At 41.1% G+C, this 23,769-nt stretch overlaps 2 protein-coding genes across 2 annotated transcripts; both read left to right on the top strand.

Annotated features, from left to right (window-relative positions):
* Positions 1–9,366: 9,366 nt before the first annotated feature.
* On the top strand, positions 9,367–23,496 carry LOC143552754 (calcineurin B-like protein 9). The gene is made up of 9 exons (XM_077042896.1): positions 9,367–9,390; positions 9,476–9,659; positions 19,597–19,679; positions 19,826–19,885; positions 19,963–20,071; positions 20,150–20,202; positions 20,294–20,374; positions 22,892–23,004; positions 23,401–23,496. Exons 1-9 carry the CDS (start codon positions 9,367–9,369, stop codon positions 23,459–23,461), a joined length of 768 nt encoding a protein of 255 aa, XP_076899011.1. The 3' UTR covers positions 23,462–23,496.
* LOC143552753 (endochitinase EP3-like) lies at positions 20,954–22,177 on the top strand. Its single transcript, XM_077042895.1, has 2 exons — positions 20,954–21,373; positions 21,810–22,177. Exons 1-2 carry the CDS (start codon positions 20,977–20,979, stop codon positions 22,175–22,177), a joined length of 765 nt encoding a protein of 254 aa, XP_076899010.1. The 5' UTR covers positions 20,954–20,976.
* Positions 23,497–23,769: the final 273 nt, after the last annotated feature.

Here is a 23,769-nt window from a genome sequence, read left to right as displayed (position 1 = left end):
AACTATATATTATAAAAATGAGTATTTTATTCTCTTTAATTTAAGTATGGTATTTATACTTCTTTAACTTTAAAAAATTAACATATTATGTGATTACCGGTTAGGATCAGCAACAAGTAGAGTCAGGCGAGCTTGAGTCATGTGTAAGACCAAATTAGGTCAGAACGAGTCGATACAAAAAGGGTTAATATAATTCAGTTCGTGTCGGTACGGTTTTGAGTCGAAAGGGGCCAGGTCAGAATATGTTTTTGATTAGAACAGTGCCGGGTTGAAACGAGAGTTAGATCAAAACAAGTTGGTTAAAAAAATTATCTATTTGAAATTATTGTATATTTCAGCTTTGTTTCTTGATTTTCGCCACCGGTTACACACGTACTGCGTTTGCACAAATTACATGTCCACATTCGGGGTTATGCGCGCACTGTCATCAGGTGAATCATGTACCAACGTTGATTAGGTGGTTGATGCCAGGTTGCGCACCCACCCGACCACACTGCGGGGGCACCCGACTAGTATTTATTAAAAGCTCCAGCTACTTTACCAAACACCTAAGTATATCTAAAAAGCTATAGCTACCAGTCATCAACTTTCAGCCAACAACCATAAGATAGTTTTGTCAAGCATACCTTCTATATACATGCATGTAAGATTAAAATAAAAATAATAAGCCTATGAAACGCAAACCATGTGATATGAGGTGGTGATAATAATAATAATAATAATATTCAAATATAATGATACAGTAGAGATGATATTCAAATTATGAATAATACAGTAGAGATGATATCCAAATATAACTCTTGAGCTAACTTATGAATATGATAATGATATTATTACTAATATATATAATTATGAACTTTCGTGCCGCAAAGTTCATAATTATACATATCACCATATTGGTCCATGATTTCGTTTTTTGTTTTTGCTTTTTTAGTTCGATTAATATAACGAACGTAAAAGAAACCGACCAAAGGTCATTTTTTTGTTTTAGTTCCGGTAGCATAAGAAAAACTCATAGAACCCTCAAACTCGCGCAGACTCGCCGTCTCAATATCCGTGATCGATAATGCTCGGCTTTTACCAAAGCGCAAGTTTACCGACCTACCCCCACCCCCCAAATTGGACATTGGTCCACCTCAATTTTTATTATTTTTTTTTGTTTTTTAGCTCCGGTACCGTAACACACGTAATCAAAACCGACCAATTTTGTATCGAGTTATTGCCTCAATGCCCGGGACCGACAACATTTGGGAACCATCGGGATTTGCCGACCAAATAAATATCGTTTCAAATATTTTGTTTTTTATATTAATTTGACAAATTAATTTTTTTGGGTTTTAATGCTCAAATTTTACCAATGATTTGTATACTGTAACGAATGTATCTGATACCGACCAGATTCGTGTCGACCCACCGTAGTGACGCTCGGGTTAGACCGACGCCCGGATTTCAACGCTGATGATTTGCCAGCTGGCGCCAAGTAAAAAAACTAGTTATATTATAAATGACATGGTCGGCGCCTGCTCTTAAAAACACTGTTTTTATGTTGATGCTTAATCAGATGTAACACATGCTTTGCTGCTGATACAATTTTTTTATAAATACTATTAAATATTAATTATTAGTATGGTGTCTGGTGAAACAGTCACACGCTCTGTTCAAGACACGTCATCCTCACCTTTCTAACCCACCATCCACAACCAATTTGTTTACTACCGATGATGAACTTCATCGATTACATCGCTGCTAGATCTCTTTCAGCGTTAGAGTGTCACCTTGACGTGGTGAAAGTCACCAGTTCAAGCATGATTATCCCTAAACCCAATGTGAGTTTTTCATTTTGATTTGCTTTCCCGTCGTGATTGAATGAGAATGGATAAGAGGCTCATGGGATTGACGTGAGGGGGCAGGGATAGCTATATGCTGGGAGCGAACTCCGGGCGAATATGAAGCGCATGGATACAAGTTAGGTCTTGGAACATGAATTGTGTGTATATGATTTGCTTTATGTGGATATAATTTCTTCCATTGCTGTATTTTTATATTACAACTTCAAAGCCATATTTCTTGTATTGGTTTAAATCATTTGTTATTTACAATTCAGATCATCAAGATGCATACCTCTATGAAGAAGATCCAAAAGGACAAGGATGTCAAACCCTTGAATTTGAACAGAGCATTGCTCAGGTCACATTCTATATATTTATTATTTTATCATTCGCGTCTACTATTCGTTCTTTTATATATTTATTATGTCACTGCAGGCGTTGTTTGATTTGGAAAACACGCACCAAGACTTCTGGAGTGACATGAAAGACCTGTACATCAACTCTGCAAAGTAAATATATGGTTTCATTATTTGTTTCAAAATGGCATCAACCAAGTTGTGACCAAGATGATGAGAACATAAGCTGCAACGGGAATCACGTCCATTATATGGCACGTAGAAGGTGGTGATGAATTACTAATCAACAAAATGGCATTTGACAAACAACACTCAGAGCGTTTACTTTCTTTCCCTATTAACTTGGAATAAGAAACACTTTGTATTCCATGCTCCAAATGATTTTAGTAACTTTTGACTACAAAAGGTGGACTTTGATAATATATTTGTACATTAGACATGCACACATTGTAAAGTCAACACGAATATGGGAGACTATATTGATAAACTAATGTGCGCTCTTTGTCTAATTGCTTAACTGTAATACTATATAATATAACGCGTGGTAGTGGCGGAACTTGAACAGTTACATTGGAGGGGTCAAAAATTTTAAACTAGTCATAAGCTCATACATATAAAGCAACCAAACTTTTTTTCATCAAATAAAGAACATAAATCCCAAAAAATAACATGTTCTTTCACATAAATGAATATGAGCTTTCGAACAGGAGGGACAAAAGATATAAAACATAGCATAATTACAAAGACATGGGTTATATATTCTACTTCTGAACCGAAAACCCGGAGGGGCCACAACCCCTCCCCGCCCTGACGCGTGGGTCCTAAATAGATATTAATGAGACAACGTTTAAAGTTGATAACCAAAGAAGGGGTGTTATAAATATAGAATTATTGTATTTATTATTATGGATATCAACTACAAATGTAGATTATCTTGTAGCGATTTGATTAGAAGGGTTAGGTTCAAATAAGAAGTTTGATTTTCCTAAGAATGTTAGGAAGGAGGGTATTTTAGTCTAACACTTAAATATCAAAACCCACTTAATTTAATTTCAAAAACCCACTTACATTAATTTCAAAAACCCACTTACATAAAACCCAATTACATATTTACTCTCTACAACCACCACCACTCCACCGCCCACCGCCACCACAACTGTCACCACCTCGCCGGAAAAGTCCGGAAAAACACAATGGAAAACACCATGAAAAACACAATGTAAAAAACATAATGGAAAAAAACACAATGAAAAAAAAAACACAATTGTATGGCACAATGGAAAAAACACAATGAAAAAAAAACACAATGAAAAATACTATTGTATAACACAATTTTGTAAAACACAATTTGTAAAAAACACATAATTTTTTTTTAAATTTTATATTACAATATGGTACTCATATGAAAGATAAAAAAACACTCGTTAGTATGGTGAATTTGTTTTTCAATAAAAACGTAGTAAAAAAAAATTATGAACGTTTTAAAATGATGGGGAAATTTGACATGTGTCTTGTATGAGGAGAGAGAAAGTTAACAAATGTGTTATTCCTTTTATACCCTTTACCATGTGATTAGAAGTTTAGAACCTAGTCACCCATCCCTTGAAAAGACAACATTATCCAACTCCTTGATAAGGCCCTTTAATTGGTACCACCGACAGATCCATACCCGGGCAATGATGGATTTGCTAAAAGGAAAGATAAGAAATTGAATGTAGGTTTTAATAGAGGAAGAAAATGAGATTATTTAAGAAGTAACATGAAATAACTTAACAAATGGTTTTGTGAAAATTAAAATTTTCTCGTATTCAATCAAAATGACATAACGTAGTTTTGACAGTATTCAACAACACCATACACGCTTTTCCATATAAATACTCATGCTATGTTAACGTGATTATTAGGCTGAGGGGTGTGGGGGGCTCTAATGGGGGCTTTAGTGGGGGCTCCAGCCAATAATATTATGACGTGTGGCAGAGAGAGAAACTGGATAAGGGGGGTGTTGGAGCCCCCGTTGGAGCCCCTGGCCCTAGTGTGGAGGGGCTCCAGCAGGGGCTCCAGCGGATTTTTTTTTATTTTTTTATAAATATATTCAAAAAACGTATTATTAAAAAAACTCATAAATTATTAAAAAAACACACATTAATAAAAAAAACACATTAATATCTAAAAATAAAATAAAAATAAAAGTACTAAAAAAAACATTATTCTTATTCTTCGGCTTGGTCTTCTTCGATCAACCTCTTTCGGATACGTTCCTTTTGCTTTTCCATTAGCATTTGATCGACCGGATTTAGGTTACTGAAGTCTCTAGTAAGGAAGTCCAAATCTCTCATTCGACTTTTTTCCTTTTTGTCATTAGAGACCACCTCCATGGTTTTGTTGAATTTATTGAGGGATTCAACAAGATTGGCGATGTTTACGGCTTCCCCCTCAGCCGGTTTTTTCCCATTGGCGTCCCTTCCCAATGGCCACCTCCTCGGCGGTGAAGACGTTTCCTCCTCCGCAATGTTTAGGTCGAATCCAACGCGGCAATCCGACCCGATTGAAGTGCTATACGCTCCAGACGAACTAGTTTTAGTCCGTTTCGGCCGTACTTCCGCATCAACGTCCGACGCCACCAGCTCAACCCACTTGGAACACCTTTTCAACCTCTCCCACAACTTTAAATCGTCCCACGTCTTCACCGTCCCATACCTCCGCAAGCACTCCTGCTTCCACTCTTCGACCGTGAAATTGTAAACCGCCAAATCATCACTGCCACTTGGTCTCATACGACCGCTGTTCCTGTTGAAAAGATTAGTAAACAAGCTGACAAATTTTCTGATTTCGGACCACCGGCCCGAAATCATATCGGCGTTCCGCTCTGTACTCCCAACGAGCGTATAGAACGTCTCCCTAACCTTTGTCCAAAAAATCTTGCTCTTTTGATAGTCGGCTGCAAAATGAATAAATAAATTAGATTTCCATTTAACTTTTTTATTTAACTTTTTTATTAAAAATCATTTTTAAAAACGTTAAAACAATTACCACAACGCCGATCCTCAGAAATGACTATCCAAGCCCGACACAAGGCTTCCTTCTCATCCGATGACCACTGAGTGGTTTTCCGTTTCGTCCTCGGAGTCGAAGCCGGTCCCGACCCGTCCGTTGCAACTTGTTTTTTCCGGTGGACGCGTCTTCTTGGTCCCGTAGCTTCACCGTGTGATTCTTGTGTCTCCGGAACAACAAAGTTAGGAGACGGTTGTATGTTGGATGGTTGAAAGCCGGATGATTGTTGCGGCTCCGAATAAAACATCGGTTGGTGCGGTGACGACCATAAATCGTCGTCAATATAATCTGAATCTAGGTTTGGGTACCAATTTCCAGCCATTTTTTTAAAAAAAAGTTGGGAAGATGGGTTGATTTTGGGTTTTATTTTGAAGTTGTGGTGATTGTTTTATGTGAAATGGGTTTTATATAGGAAAAAAAACTTTTTTTTTAATTAAATAAGAGCCCAACGGCTCATTGTATATGTCCAACGGCTAGCAGCACACTCCCCTATGTCACTTTACGCTCTCCTCTGCCGCTAACCCCATCACGCCTGCTTTGTTTTTCGTGCTCGCGCCCCGCTAACGCCCCGCTCGCGCCCCGGTGGTGTGGTGCTAGCGCCTGGGGGCGCGAGCGGAGGGGCTCTAGCGCCCCCGTTGAAACCCCACACCCCTCAGCCTTATATATATTTTTTTCAACCGCTAACATGATTAGTTTATGAACTAATTTTATAGGTTTTTTTTTAACCATTTGAAATCTTTTATAACATTTGATACCTTCCACTGACTAAAACCATAAAGTATCACCAACCTTGTCTTTTTAAGTATCACGAACTAACAAAAACATAATTAAATGAAGAAAATCTAGTATTATCATTGTTGTGTTATGATACTTCAATGAAATAATTGATTAGATATTATATATTATATAAAACGAATATGGAGGTCTCGTCCACCTATGAGTTAGGAATGAGTCCTGTCTCATGTGGGACGCTAGATTCTTAAAAAAATGATTACGTTTTAAGATGTAGGATATGCGCCAATGTATTGTGTCTGTCACCAAGTTAGGATAAGGGATGATTGGCATGTTATAAGTTCAAAAAGTTTTTTTATATGGTTAAATGTAATGTTGATTACAACCAGTGTTTTAAAAACCGGTTCAAACCGGCCGGTTGAACCGGTTAAACCAAAATTCACACAGCCGGCCTGTATTTTGAGTCCGGTATTTTTGACCGGTTTGCTAGAACATCGTACCGGTGGTTTTTCTACAATACCGGTTTTTACCGGCAAACCGGTTTTATATTCAAGAAATTAATGATATTCGACCCATATTTTATCAAAATTACTTTTAACCCAACAATTAATATTCAAACGTGTAAACTTTGGGACTCTTTTTTAAAATTGAGTGCTTTTGTTTTATTTTTTTTAATATGGATTAACTTTTAGATTATTTTTTGTTATGAAATCATTTAGTTTTGGGTTATTTTTGGAGTTAAAGTTATATTTATAGGAAATTATAAGGTAAACTATTCAAACGGTTAAACCTCCCGGTATAACCCGGTTCAACCGGTTATACCATTTTTTAGCCTAATCCGGTACGAGTAAAAAACCGGTTTTTAAAACATTGATTACAACTACTTTGTTGGATATCAGATCTTTGATCAAACATACAAACTCGAGATTGAACAAACATGTTGACACTTTTATTATTATAAAATAAAGCACTTATCTACAAAATACAATAAACTTGAACCATTTATTTATACTAAAACTTTAACTAGCTCATCAAGCCTTCTAATTAGACTCAACCTAGATGACCAAATAAATTAATAAAAATAATAAAATCTTATTCCCAATTAAATATAAAAAACTTAATAAATAATTCACCAAGAATTATCTATAACCCGTTTGATCTTTATCTTCTAAATTCAAGATTAAAGTCTTCATACTTGTTTAACCTTGTTATAACAATCGGTCTAGAAAATCAAGTTCAAGAGGCAGCAACCTTTTGCATGGTCATGGCACGCATAGGGTGCAAATGAGCCGAGCTACTCGAGATCGGCTCGTTAAAAAGCTCGATCGAGCCAAGCTTAATGGAGCCCGAGTCTGAGCTCGAGCCTAAAAATAAGTTTGTTTAATAAACGAGCCCGAGCCCGAGCTTCACTTATCGAGCTCGAGCCGGCTCGCGAGCCTAAACGAGCCTGTCATATTTATAATTTTTTAAATTATATATTTAATAATTATTAATTAATATATATAATGCTATGAAAAAATAAATAGAAATAACTAAATAATATATATTATTTTATACATAAAGTTATAATAGAAAAAAACTATATAAAATAATTATAATTATATAAAAAATAGTTGATATATAGTAAACGAGCCAAGCTCGAGCTTGAAAATCTGCTCACGAGCCGAGCTCGAGCTTTGAAAATAGAGCTCGAATCGAACAGAGCTCGAGCTCGAGCTATGTGTAAGCTAAACGAGCCGAGCTCGAGCCTAGTCGAGCTCGGGCTCGGCTTGACTCGTTTGCACCCCTAGGCACGCATAAACCTTTGAAAACAGTTGCTTGTCTGGATTTTTAAGGTTTTTCCAACGCATTCAACATATTTCAAAAGAGTTGCATTGAGAGTACACAAAATATGGTATGCCATAACGTTTTCAACATTACTTATATGTGTATTGATCAAACAATAAAGAACTATTCACTTGTGAGTAGTTGAAACAACATGATCAAACCAAAATAAGAACAAAAATACCTAAAATGTACCTAGACTCTTTTAACGCACTTTGAACCGTTTCAAGATATATAAAATTTATTGTATTTATTGACTTATATTTTCTTGTTTTGTAAAAAGTGTCAATATTTTTGTTCCGGTGCCTATTAAATAAAAAAAATTTATTGTAGTTACAACAACATCATTTCATAAAGAGTAAAATTATTTGAAGAGAAACCTCCCATTCAACATCTTAATCATAGTACTAAAATAGTGATGTTTAAGGAACTCCTAATTCAACAAGTTAATCATAGAAAATAATTAGTATTAAGGAGCAAAATTTATTGTAAAATTGAAAACGTGATAAGTTTTGAATAGTTGGTAATCTCGATTTTACATCAAAAGGTTAAATTGTATCCATCTATAGGCCATGCTATAGGTACACCTTGCACAAAAATTTCTCACACCCTCTGTATGACCGTATAGAGGTTATACTACTCGACAACTTTTTCCGTACAAAACTCTCTGACACTGTACTAGGAATATTGCAATTTTGACGTTGATCGGTGACTCATACGATAGTACGAGTCCTATACGATCGTACGAAAATCTGGTCATATAAGTATCATACGATCCAACAAGAAGCACATGATTTACACTTGTACACATTCATCCTCTGTTTGCACAATGACATGATACAATATTTAGGATATGACATAATATTCTGCGTATTATTTGACATGATATAGTATTCCGTCAATTATTTGTACTGACACAAGAGCATGACAATAGTTCCGCGTTCTGGTACGAATAATACCGATTGTACTTTTCAATTAGTAGACAAGTATAACCTATAATCATGTGGTTGGTTATGTAAATAAAAACTTAAAAACGAACTTAAAATTTAAAAGTCAAGTGTTTTTGTTTTTTTTTTTGAAAACTATCTCAATTAAAAAAAACATTAGAAACTTAAAAAAAAAAAGAATAAAAACTCATACGATCGTATGACACCTATACGATCGTATAGATATAATAATGAGTCTGCACTTCTGGTCTGTTGCCTTCTGAATCTTATATGATAGTATAGACTTTATACGATTCGTATTAAGTTAAGAGTGCGTAAAAAGGTTAAAGAGTGCGTGAACAAGGCCTTAATTATTCTAGCTTTCCAAAAATTAGTATAAACAAAATTCAGCTATTTATAAATAAAAGTATAAAACCTATACATGTATTAATGAATTGTATGTTTGATTTATAATTATAATTTTATATATAAATGAACCCAAAGCGGTAGCTGAGGTGTAAAGAGGTTCACCTGATCGAACAGCCAGGCAGCCAGCTCCATTCATATCACCTATCTTATCTCTTTACAAATTCTCTCTTTTTATATTTTTATATATTTATACACTCTCCCTCCATGCTTTAAGTCACGATGAGCTCATCAAATGATTCATCGGTACATATTATATATCTATCTATATATATATTAACCATATTTTTTTAAACTTAATTTTGGATGAATGTTTGTCTGTTTGGAGCAGAGATGGTGTTCCTTAACCACTGGAGACAAGCTTTGTGCTGCATTTGTTCCATTTATGGCCATAGCTGAATTTATAGTCTTTGCCATATCTGGATGCTTCGATTTCCAGCCGATAAATCGTTCGGCTGCTATGAAGCTTCGATTTGATCATGATCAGCTTTCTAGCCTTGCTGCTGGATCTAATTGTGAGTTTCTTTGCTCTTATTGTTGCTTAATTTAGTTACTATTGTTGCTTGATTTAATGTAGTGATCTGAAGAAACACTAATTGACCCTGGGCAGATTACGGATAATCTGGGGGTTAAATAGATGTTTCCCACGAGGGGTTATGTCCGGCAAAGATGGTTCTTCTGGTGACCTGCAAAACAGACACCGTGAGCTCGTCACTTAGAAGGGGGGTACCTCCTTGTGACCACCCTCCGGCGTGAGAATCAGACTAGATTGCTCTTGAATATAAGTGTATATTAAGAGATTGCTAGAAAAGATAAGATGTGATAAGGTAATGTAATGTGTCCATACCATTCCAAGGTGTTGGAGTATTTATAGCCGAAGGTAGGTTTCCAGACTAGATTGCTCTTGAATATAAGTGTATATTAAGAGATTGCTAGAAAAGATAAGATGTGATAAGGTAATGTAATGTGTCCATACCATTCCAAGGTGTTGGAGTATTTATAGCCGAAGGTAGGTTTCCAAGCAGGTACAGCCGGCTGAATAGTATTCCTGTTCTGCCAACTGTGGGCTACGCACGTGCCATGCTGGTGGTTGGTGGGTAGGCAGCGGCTGATAGTGACCAGGCCGGCTGTGTACTATTCCTGTTCCACCAACTGCAGGCTATGCACGTCCTCCGACAGGTTGGTGAGTAGGAAGCGGCTGATAGTGACATACAGTACAAGAGCGTGCTGCTCGTCATACTGTTGTCAGTGAGCTGTCGTATCTTTGGTCAGATCTTTTGTCCATACCTCGTCAGGTACAGTACAAAAGATCCTCCAGTATCGTACGGACTGGCTCATTTGTGCGGGAGTGTTCCCGGCTTTGTGCGGGAGTGTTCCCGGCTTGCTCACTCCTTCTTCAGGTGACATTACTGAATTATTTAAGAGTTAAGTGCCTTGTGCGTGTAGCCTTCCCTGATGGCTAGTATCCGTTGCTGCGGGAACAGGCGGAGTACGTCGACCATTGGGAGGCTTTTCCTGCGGGAACAGCTTGCGTACTGCGCATAAGGACGTCACGTCTCTGAGCATGGTGGGTCCTGCGGATCCAGTTGGTTTCTGCGCAGACGTCTCTTCAAGGTGAGTCTTGCGAGTTTAGCCTTTGCGCAGACGTCCCTGTTGAAGGTGAGTCTTGCGGGTTCAACTGCGCAGACGTCCCTCTTTGAGGTGAGTCTTGCGGGTCCAACTGGGCTCTGCTGGGACCTACCTCTTCAAGTCCCCCCAGTCCAATGTTCTTCTCATGAATTGTTAATAAGTGAGGTGAACTTTTGGACTTAAGCAAAGGGTTTTGAAAAGGGTTTATTTTTAAGGTTTTCCATGGGGATTCTTCCCGCGGAAGTCCTAATGTCACGTGCAGAAATTCCCGACTTCTGCTTGATCTTTGGGTATGATGCGGGTAGGTCTGTAACCTCCTCGCAAGTCAGGAGCGTTGAGTTCCACTTGTATAGATTCTCCATGAGGTTTTGGTAGTTTTGAACATAGTGATCAATTATGTTAAAACAACCAATTCCATCTTGGAGCTTCAAACAATCTAGTTCTCGACGTTCCCGCTATGCGGGGATGTTATTCTCGTTTCCGCAAGCATGGCCCAGAAGATCCTTCTTGGTTTCAATTCCTTGCGGAGTGCTAGGTATGTGAAGGGTTTCGCCTTGACACTGTACCCGCACTCGTCTTATAGTTACTTTACTTCCAATGTATTCCTGGCTTCAATTCCCTGCGGGTGCTAAGTATGTGAAGGGTTTTGTCTTGACACTGTACCCGCACCCGTCTTATAGTTACTGGGTCGCCGAGGTATTCTTGGCTTCAATTCCCTGCAGGTGCTAAGTATGTGAAGGGTTTTGCCTTAACACTGTACTCGCACCTGTCTTATAGTTACTTGGTTGCCAAAGTAAGGGGTATAGTCCCGCTTACTTTTGAATCTTTTTGAATCTTTTTGAAATTCGAAGAGTTGGTGAAAGGATAAGAACAGTCCAAACTGTTGAAACGTCGTCCGACGGTTTCCTCTGACAGTTTCAGGACGTGCAGGAAGTTATGACGACGTGACAGTATATGGTCATTCCAGACGCTTTTTCAGGCGCGTGGGCGCAAGTTTTCGGGCGCGTGGCCGCGAAGTTTACGGCACGCGTCCTGTCAACAGCTGTTGCCAGCTTGCTTTTTCCACGTGTCATAGTTTCATTGCACCAGCGTTTTCCTCTCTCTTCCGCATTAAATTCATCGCATTCATCACAGTTTCACCTCTCTTCTTCTTCTAAACGATTTCCGGCGAATACTCTAACTTTTCTGTCGAGCATTCTCCTGAAATCGTTCATGTTTACATCCCAAACATGTCTTCTCATGATCCTGAGGTTACTGTCGAGGAGTCCGATGTATACCTCGAGAATCTGTCGTCCACGTCGGACAAGGATGACAAGAGTACTGCTGGCGAGTGCCAGTGTGCTCTTCCGGTCGACCTTTATCAGTACGTCGTCAGGAAGTTCATGCTCGAGCCTTTCGAGCCTGAGTTTCCTGCACCTCATCAGACGGTGTACGATGCCCCCAAGGGCAAGATAGGGGTGTACGCTGCATTCTTCGTCTATGGGAATCTCAGGTTCCCATTGACGAAGTTTGTATACCGTGTTCTGGAGAGACACGGTGTGCATCTGACTGAGGTACACCCAATGGCGATCGCCAAGATCCGCCATTTCGAGTGGGTGTGTCTCATTCTGGGTGTGGAGCCCCATGTTGACCTCCTGATGACCTTCTATTCCTGGAGGTGCATCCAAGGGTGGTATACCTTGGTCAATCGGATCAAGGGTTTGAAGATCTGCGCTACCGAGCGCAGTCTTCGATCTTGGAAGCGGGAGTTCTTTTATATCTCCGCTGGCGTCGTCCCCATAGCGATGACGTTCAAGAACGGGAGAGCTCTCCCGAACCTTCACGCCTCCAACTACCAGGAGGCGGAATGGTTCTCCAAGGTTTCCCGGATCCAGTCTCCGGTTTACCGCTTTGCGGAGTCCGGGATGGTGATGCTCGGGATGAGCCGGGTGTGGAAGGAGGCGTCACAGATTCCCATCGTCCTCGAATACGGTTTGAACTCTGTCCCTTACGGTATGCTTCATATTATCCGTTAATTTAGGGTTTTTGTTCTAACCGTTTTTTCTTTTTGTTTTCAGAGGGAAACGACTTGCAGTCTCTCCTGCAGCCGCGGGAGAGTGATGGTCCCGCTCGGATGGGTACTCGTGCTCTAGATGAGAACGAGTTGCCCATCCTTGAGCAAACGGCGGATCGGTTCGTGGAGGTCTACTCGCCAGGCCACGAGATCCTAAGCGCCAGGCGGCCAGGTAAAGAACTTTTTGACCCTCGCCCTCTGAATGCTCAAACCTCTGCGGGAATTCCTTTAATTTTGTCATCTTCTGATGAGGAATCTGCAGATGGTCCTTTCTTGGCGAGGAAGAAGAAGGCTGCCGGCGGGAAGGGCAAGGCGAAGGTTGCCTCACTGCCGATCAGGGGAATCGGTCAGAGTCGGAGACCGAGAGTGAAGAGGTGGCGGGGAACCCTGGTGGTGATGAGACCACTGTTTCCGGAGGTTGAGACAGCTGTCACCTCCGGGCAGCCTAGTACAACGACGGTGACCGGCGTGAAGAGGCCGGCTCCATCGGGTTCGTCCCCGCCTATTCGCACCTTCAAGCTCAAGAGGACTCGTAAGTGTAAACTTTAACTTTAACTTCATATCTTTCCGCCATTATATTTAAATATGTTGTCTTCATGCAGGCGTGGATGCAACCGCATTCCAGGGTGGAGCGGGGAGGAGCACTTCTGGACCCATGACGGTAGGTTTGGTCAACCTACCCGAGGCGATGACCCAGGCGGCTGCGCCTGCTTCACGTGTTGGTTCAGTTGCTCACTCGGTTGAGGCAACTGTTCCAACTGTGACGTCGTCTCCGCTGGCTGTCAGTGCCATATTCATTGATTCCTTCACTGAGTCGGCGGTGAGTTTTTCTGCGGGCTCTTCCGCAGCGGCGACCACGGTTGTGAGTTCACCTCCGGTGAGTTCACCTCTGTTGGTTCCTACGACGGCGGCTTCAACCGCGCCTCCGGCACCGGCGACCACCTCGCCCCCGGCCGGTTCAGCAGGTATGTTTGGGGTTGGGGCGTCTAGCCAATCTCTGCCTCCTTCCCATCTGCCTGACCTCTTGGATGGATATCCGTTAGGTTCGGGTGATGGGTTTGGCGGCTACAGGCCTGTCGTCGACCCTACAGGTGCGTAGGGTTATTTTGGCCTGTTATGTTTTTTTTATCATCTTTTCCTAACTGCTTTTTGTTTTTGCAGTGTCGGATTCGAATGAGGTGTTTGTTCCGCGGTGGAACATCCGCCGGAGAACCACCCTTCGGACGGCTGTGGACTGCGTCGAGTGGGCGCGCCACGCCGCTCCCAGTGGTGCACTGAGAGAAGCTATGTCAAGATACCAGGAGGGTAGGCTGAAAAACGAGCTTCGAATTCTCCTTGCCCGGATGCAGCCGCGCGTCGAGCTGCTTTGTCGTGAAAACGACAAGTTAAAAGCAGCTCGTATCCAAGAAGTAGCTCAGGCGCGGGCTGTCCGGGAGGAGAACAGGAGGCTCTCCGCCGTTGCTGCGGAGAAGGAGAAGGCCTTCAAGGCCCTCGAGGTTGAAGTTCAGGCCCGTCTCGAGGCCCGTTCCAAGGCTGCCCAAGCTGTTAACGAACAGCTTCGGTTAGCTAAGGAAACCGCTCGGAACGCAACTGAGAGGGCCACCAGGGCTGAAGCTGTTGCTGAGCCTCTACGAACCGAGAATGAGGAGCTCAAAGCCAAATTAGAGAGGCTTCAGCAGGCTCATGACGCCTTGGCCATGGAAGACGCCAAGAAGCTTCAAGAAATCTTGGACCGGAGGGGTATGCTTGACCATACTGAGCGTAAGCTAAAGGGCGTTGAAGAGGCTGCTGCTAAGGAAGTGTTGCTTGCCAACCTTAACAAAAGTGAAGCCGAACGCGCCCGTAACCAAGCTCAAGCTGCCCTCCAGGAGGCTCTGGTTACCAAGGAATGGCTTCTACGAGAAGCGTTGTCGCAGGTAAGCTTAGCTTCATAATGTCTTCACGCTTTTCTTTATACTTAGAAAAGGTTTTGATACTTGTATTTGTGTTTTGTAGGTTGTGCATCGGGTCTTCACGGACACATCATATGACGATGCCATGAGCGCAACCCTCAACGCTTCTCATGAGGATGGGGAAAAGGCTGGCTTCCTGCTTGGTCTAGGGTTCGTTGAGAAGGGCATCCCGCCTTCCAACTTCCCTTTATATGATGTGGATACTGAAGCTGCTTATGACCAAGCAGTGAATCAGTATGCTGCCTTCCCGCATCCAGTGGTGGAGAAGGTGAACGAAGTTGCTGCTGCTGATGATGGGTTAACCATTCTCAAGACCTTCCTTGAACCGCCACAGCCAAGTGATGGTGCGGGTACAAGTGGGTTTGGAGGAAGTGGTCCTGAAGCTTGAACCTTTAGATCCCTTTCCACTGTTAGGATATGTTTATGTTTTTGTATAGATTTACACTCTTGTAGGCGGGTAGATACCATTCTTGTAATACTTTAATTTTTATGGAATGTAAATCCTTTGTGCGGGTAGGACCGTCACTCTTGCTTTATAAACGTTATACGACTTGCTCATGCATATTTTAGTTTAATTTGGCACTTGTTTTGCCGCATAAACAATATATGATTCGCTTGTGCATACTTTAGTTTAACTTAGCAATTTTTTAAGTACTTTGAATAAGTTAACCTATCAACGTGGCAGATAATAGGTTAAAGTTTTGCTTCCTCTTTCGTGATTGTGCGGGTAAGACCGTCACTTGCACTTAGTAGGATGGCTAAACTTTACCTATATCTGACCTGCGTGGAGGTTTTCCTCATTTTTTCCTTGAAGATATTTTCTAAGTGTTCTGAATAAGTTAACCGTTCGACGCGCGGTTGTCAATAGGTTAGTTCGGTGTCCTCTATCATGATTTGTGCGGTTAGGACCGGCACTTTCATTTAGTAGGATTATCAAACTTTACCTATGACTGACCTGCGTGAAGGCTTTCCTTATATTTTCTTTAAAAATTTGTCGTTTTGTGTTTATGCGGGTTTTGCCGCATTCCACATGCAACGACTTGTTTTCCCACTTATGTATGCGGTGAAGACCGGCATATCAGTGTGGAAAGTTCATTAAGTATAAATGTAAGACCATCAGCGTCAATGTGATAAGGAGAATCATTTCCATTAGAAGTGGCTCTGGGCCTTTTCTTTTACAAGTTTGGAATTGATCTACATGCAGACTATGTAATTGAGCTCCCTTCCATGTTCTTGGGAGTGTCATCGAGCCTTTCGAGCCGATATGCACTTGGTTCGGAATCTCGTTGTTTACGCAGTATGTAGTCTCCGACATTGAAGCTGCAGTTTTATTCGTGTTTTCCCCAACTGGGGTTCTACACGCATTAGCCTGCTCAGCGTTCATTACGCCACGAGGTGCGTGAGCGTCCCATCTCTGACAGATGCTTCGACGATGTCCTTCAAGTCTACGCATTCCTCGGTGTTGTGGCCTCTTGTCCTGTGGAAGTCACAGAATTTTCTCTGATCAGCGTTGTGACGCTCTCGGATTATTGGAGCCTTTGGCCATGGGAGTCTCTCGGTGTCGAATATCTCGGTGACGCTCTTGGTGAGTGGCGTCCATCTGGAGTTCCGGTTTGACGACGGCATGTTATCCTTTCCGCCTAACCGAGGGTGCGAGCCGGATGAGGTTTCAAAGTTTACCCTTGACTGCCAAATGCCTAGCTTCCTCTTTTTGTTTAGTCGGGCGGTAAGGACATTGTTTTCTCTTGTTTTCTGGGTGTAGAGGTTTGTGCTCTGGGGAAGATCTCTACCCAGTTGCTTTTCCGTTTCCGCGAAGCGTTTAGCTGCTGTCATGATGGCATCCCATGTGGATGGCATGCCATCTTTACCCGTTAAGGTGCAGATGAGCTCTGGGTCTTTTGTGCCCTGGATGAAAGCAGCGCGAACAAGATCTTCGCTAATATTACCCAGACTTAGCTTCTTTGAGTTGAAGCGAGTGATGAAGTCTAGCAAATATTCATCTTCCTCTCGAATGCAATTGAGGATTGTCCATTGCTCTTCGGTATACTTTCTTTGTTGGCTGAAGTGTTGGCTAAACTTCTGTTGGAAGTCTGCCCAATCATAGATGTGGTGGACCGGTAGAAGGTCAAACCACGCTCTAGCCGCTCCAACTAGCGTCATCTGGAACATATAACACCACGTGGGTTCCGTCCAATTGCTGACGGTTGCCCTCGCTATGAATCTGTTCAAATGATCGTCTGGGTCGGATATACCATCATAAGTGCCGATGTTGGGCATCTGCTTGGCACTCTTCGGGGCGATTGCTTCCGCAATGTCCCTTGCAAACTTGGACGTTCCCGCATTTGCAACAGTTGGTCTAAAAGCTTTGGAGAAGTCACGTGGGTTTCTACCCGCGTTTTTTGGTTTGAAAGTTTCTCCCAAATTCTTTCTCGGTTGGAAGTCTGTGTCCTTACGCTTCCCTTTCGCCCTATGGCGAGGGTTTACGTCGGTGTCGGATTCCTCCGAATCATCGTCCAAGTACTCGCACTCATTGCTCATGTTGAGCTGTTGTCGAGTGCTTCCGAATTCGTCAGCCTGTTGGAGTGAACGTAAGCGTTCATCCAACTCAGCTTGGAATTCCCTTTGACGTTTTTCCACCCACGCTTTAACTTGTTCAAGTATTTGGCGGGGGGGCCTTGTCTGTTGTCTTTCCACCTGGGTATCAATGAATCCCAGGGGAGGATTGTTTACTGCACTTGCCCCGGCTCGGGTAACCGGGGTAGTGTTCGTAAAATTTACTGCACTTGCCCCGGCTTGAGTAACCGGGGTAGTGTTCGTAAAATTTGTGTGCTCGCCGGTGTTCCTCCCAGTAGCTGGGGTTGTGATTACCGGGATTTCTTGGTCACCCGCTGGCTTTGGCAACGGAGTAACCTTAACCATCTTTCCAGAAGTTTGAGAAAACTGAATGAATTAGTTCTAGCTTTTATGCACGGATGGCGCCAATGAAGAAACACTAATTGACCCCGGGCAGATTATGGATAATCTGGGGGTTAAATAGATGTTTCCCACGAGGGGTTATGTCCGGCAAAGATGGTTCTTCTGGTGACCTGCAAAACAGACACCGTGAGCTCGTCACTTAGAAGGGGGGGGGGGGTACCTCCTTGTGACCACCCTCCGGCGTGAGAATCAGACTAGATTGCTCTTGAATATAAGTGTATATTAAGAGATTGCTAGAAAAGATAAGATGTGATAAGGTAATGTAATGTGTCCATACCATTCCAAGGTGTTGGAGTATTTATAGCCGAAGGTAGGTTTCCAAGCAGGTACAGCCGGCTGAATAGTATTCCTGTTCTGCCAACTGTGGGCTACGCACGTGCCATGCTGGTGGTTGGTGGGTAGGCAGCGGCTGATAGTGACCAGGCCGGCTGTGTACTATTCCTGTTCCACCAACTGCAGGCTATGCACGTCCTCCGACAGGTTGGTGAGTAGGAAGCGGCTGATAGTGACATACAGTACAAGAGCGTGCTGCTCGTCATACTGTTGTCAGTGAGCTGTCGTATCTTTGGTCAGATCTTTTGTCCATACCTCGTCAGGTACAGTACAAAAGATCCTCCAGTATCGTACGGACTGGCTCATTTGTGCGGGAGTGTTCCCGGCTTTGTGCGGGAGTGTTCCCGGCTTGCTCACTCCTTCTTCAGGTGACATTACTGAATTATTTAAGAGTTAAGTGCCTTGTGCGTGTAGCCTTGCTGCGCGGGTAGCCTTCCCTGATGGCTAGTATCCGTTGCTGCGGGAACAGGCGGAGTACGTCGACCATTGGGAGGCTTTTCCTGCGGGAACAGCTTGCGTACTGCGCGTAAGGACGTCACGTCTCTGAGCATGGTGGGTCCTGCGGATCCAGTTGGTTTCTGCGCAGACGTCTCTTCAAGGTGAGTCTTGCGAGTTTAGCCTTTGCGCAGACGTCCCTGTTGAAGGTGAGTCTTGCGGGTTCAACTGCGCAGACGTCCCTCTTTGAGGTGAGTCTTGCGGGTCCAACTGGGCTCTGCTGGGACCTACCTCTTCATGATCTAATAGTATAGCTTTTAACTCTAATCTTCTTGAGTTACCTGGTAGGCTGGTAATGCTCTTGTTATTTATTTGAAGTCAAATTTTAGGTCTAAACTGGATTTCAAAGTTAGATTTATGAATGGAATTACGAGTTGCTCGAGCAAATCAGATTGAGTTATTAGAATTTTGAAGCTAAATTCGAAGTGGGTTCGATTTGTATTAGTTTCGAATTCGAGTTGATTCAGTTCCAATTGATAAAAGAAATATATAATTTTTATCGTTAAAAATAATATAATATAAATTAAAAGGGTTATATATATAACTATAATAAAATATTATTAATACTAATAAATAATAAAAATTATATAGCTAATTCGAAATCAAATTTTGAGTCGAATCATGTCGAAAATATCAATTGCGAAATTCGAAAACCAAATTCGAATTCGAATTTTGAGTTTTCCGAGTCCAATTCGAATATTGAACACCCATAGATACCATATATCAAGTATTGAATTTGACTTGGTTTGACTTAAATGCCAACTGAACTAGCATAGTAGCATTAACTTCAAAATTGATATGGGCTCTTCAAATTTTAAGGACAATTTGACCTTTTTTTTTTACTCAAAGCCGGTCAACCATTGAAACGGGTCGTTGGTTCAACCACTACCCAACATTAGTTTCAGCTTTGGCCAGCTTTGGCATAAATGTGGCCATGCTATTAAGTCAAAGTTAGTTATGTGCATGGTTGAAGAAGGTTGCACGAACCCCCTTTTATCCGTAACCTTTTTGCAGTTAGTGTGAATGAGGTAGAGGCGCTTTTCGAGCTGTTTAAGAGCTTGAGTTCCTCCATTATTGACGATGGATTGATTCACAAGGTATACTTTCCAATTATCATTTAAATCTAAGAGTAAATATGTTAAATGATCTTTTAACGTTAGTATTTGATCTTATGGTTATGCTTGCTTATTGCACCATTGTCTAGAAATAAAACGCTAACAATTTGATGTTTACTTTTGTGCAGGAAGAGCTCAGATTAGCACTATTCAATACCCCTCAGGCCGAGAACTTATTTTTGGATCGGGTAAATGCTAATTCTGTCTGTTATAATCTAGATAATCTGACATTTTACAATTAACAAAATGCCATTTTGACTTGTAGGTTTTTGACCTTTTTGATGAAAAGAAAAATGGTGTAATTGAATTTGAAGAATTTGTTCACTCTCTCAGTATCTTTCACCCCTACGCACCTGTAGAAGATAAAATAGACTGTAAGCTGTTAGAGTAATCGAAACTTTTAATACGATAATATTTCTTAAAAGATTAAGTTTGCTTTTGTTTTCCTGCAGTTGCTTTCAGGCTCTATGATCTGAGACAGACCGGGTATATTGAGCGAGAAGAAGTGAGTATACTATATATTAACCTAATAACCTTCTAAGTTGTTCTATTTCAACTTTATATTACTATTGTAATAATATCATGTACTGAATTAGGTGAAGCAGATGCTGATAGCACTATTAAAAGAATCCGAGATGAACGTATCAGACGATCTTGTTGAGGTTATTATAGACAAAGTAAGAGCTTCTGTAACTTATTAAATTGTTCTGTATTTTACATTAGTAGCCAAGATGATGTCATAATGATTAGCCCTGCTTGCGGTGTGCACATATGATGTATATATGTGTGAACCCTCGGGTGGGCAAAAGTGAAATTGCACTAATTTTGACGTTATTTTACTAATAGACAGAATTACAAATTTTGTCCTTTAAAATAAGACGAATTACGGTTCGTGTCCTTTTCTAAGTTTCCTTGCAGGCGGTGTACTTTAAACTTTTTTTTCCTACAAGTTATGTCCTTTACGCTAACTGGGTTAGAAAAACTCTGTTAAATCCCATCACGTGAGAAGCATGTGAGGGCATTTTTGTCTTTTCACCTGTACCTGCAACTTCTTCTTCTTCTTCAAAATAGAAAAATACCAAAAAACTCGCTGGCCGGACTCGAACCCGCGACCTCAGGCCGGACCAGAGTGTAACACACACACACCAGCCAACTGCGCTGGTGTGTCAGTTGGTTTAACATCGTAAACGTTTTAATATATACATATCCACACGTTTTAGTGTTCACAACACTATAAATGCACACCCACAATCCAACTAACTAAACCAAACAAACCACCATGAAAACAATCAAAATACTCATCATTGCCGGAGTACTTGTCGTTGGAATCCTCAACTCCGCCGCCCAAAACTGCGGTTGCAGTCCGGACTTGTGTTGTAGCCGGTTCGGTTTTTGTGGCAGTGACGAGGCGTATTGTGGAGCCGGCTGCCAAGAAGGGCCGTGCTTCGCGGCTCCTCCCACGAATAATGTTGATGTTAGTAGCATCGTGACCGATGCATTCTTTAACGGGATCGTGGATCAGTCAGACGCCAGTTGTGAAGGGAGAGGGTTTTATTCACGAGCCGCCTTCCTTGAAGCCCTCGGAAACTATCCTCAGTTTGGTAGGGTTGGTTCTGAAGATGATTCAAGGAGGGAGATTGCAGCTTTCTTTGCTCATGTTACACATGAAACTGGACGTAAGAATTAAGATTCATTCCTCTATATTAATTATGTTACATGATCTAAATAAGGCAACATTTGAACAATATTACTACTTTTGAAATCATTTTTGTATACTTTATAAACTTATATATGCCTGCCCAATATGGGTATTTTAACCGTCACAAGATATTTCTTAACAATACTTTCACATAGAATTCTTGCAATACCATGACTAATAGATTATAGGTATTAGTGAGATAGATGTAGAGATCTCTTTAAACGTTTGTATGTAATTATTTCAATTAACTAATGAAAGATCTATAACATATAAAAATATGTTACTACTTGAGTTTGTTACAATTAATTTTTGGTAATTAACCATTTACAACATTAAAGTCGCTAACAAAAATAATAAATAGATTGTGTTGTGTGTTCTATATATAAATTAACTATTTGTTTTGCATGTGACAGATTTTTGCTATATTAATGAAATAAACGGTGCCTCAAGGGATTACTGTGACGAAAATAATACTCAATATCCATGTAACCCTGACAAGGGTTACTTTGGGAGAGGCCCGATCCAATTGTCATGGAATTACAACTACGGTCCAGCCGGAAGGAGCATCGGGTTTGATGGGCTCAACAATCCTGAAACTGTGGCCACAGATCCTGTGATCTCTTTTCGGACCGCACTGTGGTTTTGGATGAACAACGTCCACTCGATCATCGGTCAAGGGTTTGGAGCTACTATTCGAGCTATTAATGGAATGGAATGTGATGGTGGCAATCCAGCTACTGTAAGTGCCCGTGTCCAATACTACACTCAATATTGCAACTAGCTTGGTATATACTAAAACGTTTACGATGTTAAACCAACTGACACACCAGCGCAGTTGGCTGGTGTGTGTGTGTTACACTCTGGTCCGGCCTGAGGTCGCGGGTTCGAGTCCGGCCAGCGAGTTTTTTGGTATTTTTCTATTTTGAAGAAGAAGAAGAAGTTGCAGGTACAGGTGAAAAGACAAAAATGCCCTCACATGCTTCTCACGTGATGGGATTTAACAGAGTTTTTCTAACCCAGTTAGCGTAAAGGACATAACTTGTAGGAAAAAAAAGTTTAAAGTACACCGCCTGCAAGGAAACTTAGAAAAGGACACGAACCGTAATTCGTCTTATTTTAAAGGACAAAATTTGTAATTCTGTCTTACTAATATCGTGAAAATAACGTTAAAAGTGACGGACGGTTAATCAGGCATCATGTAGTGGCGTTGATAGCCGAAAGACAAGGGTACATGCACCGATCAGCCGGTCCCGATGATTGAGTGCTATGTGCCTTATGTCCAAGGCTTGATGCAAAACTACTATCGAGCCGGGGGTCTCACCGGAAGCAGCCTCTCTATCCTTATGGGGTAGAGGTAAGACTGTCTACATCTTACCCTCCTCAGACCCTACCATAGCTTTGCTATTGGTGGGATATACTGAGTACGATGATGATGATGATGATGATGATGATGATGTCATAATGATGATAATGACGATGGTGGCGGTCATTGCAGACATTTATTGATGCAGATGCCGATGGAGATGGTAAAATCTGTAAAGAGGAATGGAAAGAGTTTGCCCTCCGTTGTCCTAACCTTTTGAAGAGCATGACGCTTCCTTACCTCGCGTATGTACATTCTGTTAGAAGGTCACAAAAATTGTTAAGGGAAAAACTGTCATTTTTAAAAAAAAGATTAACAGAACTTTTTGAAAAAGTTAGTGTTAGACCCCAAACATGTTATTCTTGTCAAACCACATATACCAAACACGCAAACATGTTAGCCCCAAACATGTTATTCTTGTCAACCACAGGGACCATTTATCTGATTAACTCTTATATTTAATACTTAGAGGTGACAATTTAAACTCGTTTACTTATACATGAGTTGATTTAATAGGGTCAAATTTGTAGAGCATGTTAAACGTCATTAAATTTTTTTTTTTTGGATTTTAATAATATTGTGTTTTAGTCATAGTTAACACATTGATCTGATTTTGTGGTTAAAATTTGATGATTCTTCAGGGACATCACCACGGCATTTCCAAGTTTTGTTTTCCACAAATCGGTTGAGGATCCAAGTTGAAAACTTTTCACTTATTTCTTCATAATGAAGAACTCGGCTATGTGTGAATACTCACTCAATGAGATGGAAACAAACGTGATTAGATGAAAATTCAAACAGGCAAGTTTAGAAGCTCGTTCGAGTTTTGGAATGAAATTTGCATTAAAATTTTTGGTTTATATATCTAGATTACCCTTAATAGCTTTCAAAATCTTGTAAATAGAAAATTCTGTTCAGGGGTGTTTTTTTTCTTTCCCGAAGTCCTAAGCGCTTGACAAAGAGACGGGTACTGTTGTTTCATTATAACATGTAAATGTGACGTTACTTAG

The sequence above is a fragment of the Bidens hawaiensis genome, unplaced genomic scaffold (genome assembly GCF_021521415.1).
Source record: "Bidens hawaiensis isolate Kalapana, Puna unplaced genomic scaffold, B.hawaiensis_p1.1 tig00017033_1, whole genome shotgun sequence".
Classification (NCBI taxonomy): domain Eukaryota; kingdom Viridiplantae; phylum Streptophyta; class Magnoliopsida; order Asterales; family Asteraceae; genus Bidens; species Bidens hawaiensis.
The sequence above is the reverse complement of the archived record's forward strand: the minus strand, read 5'-3'. Positions and strand labels throughout refer to the sequence as shown.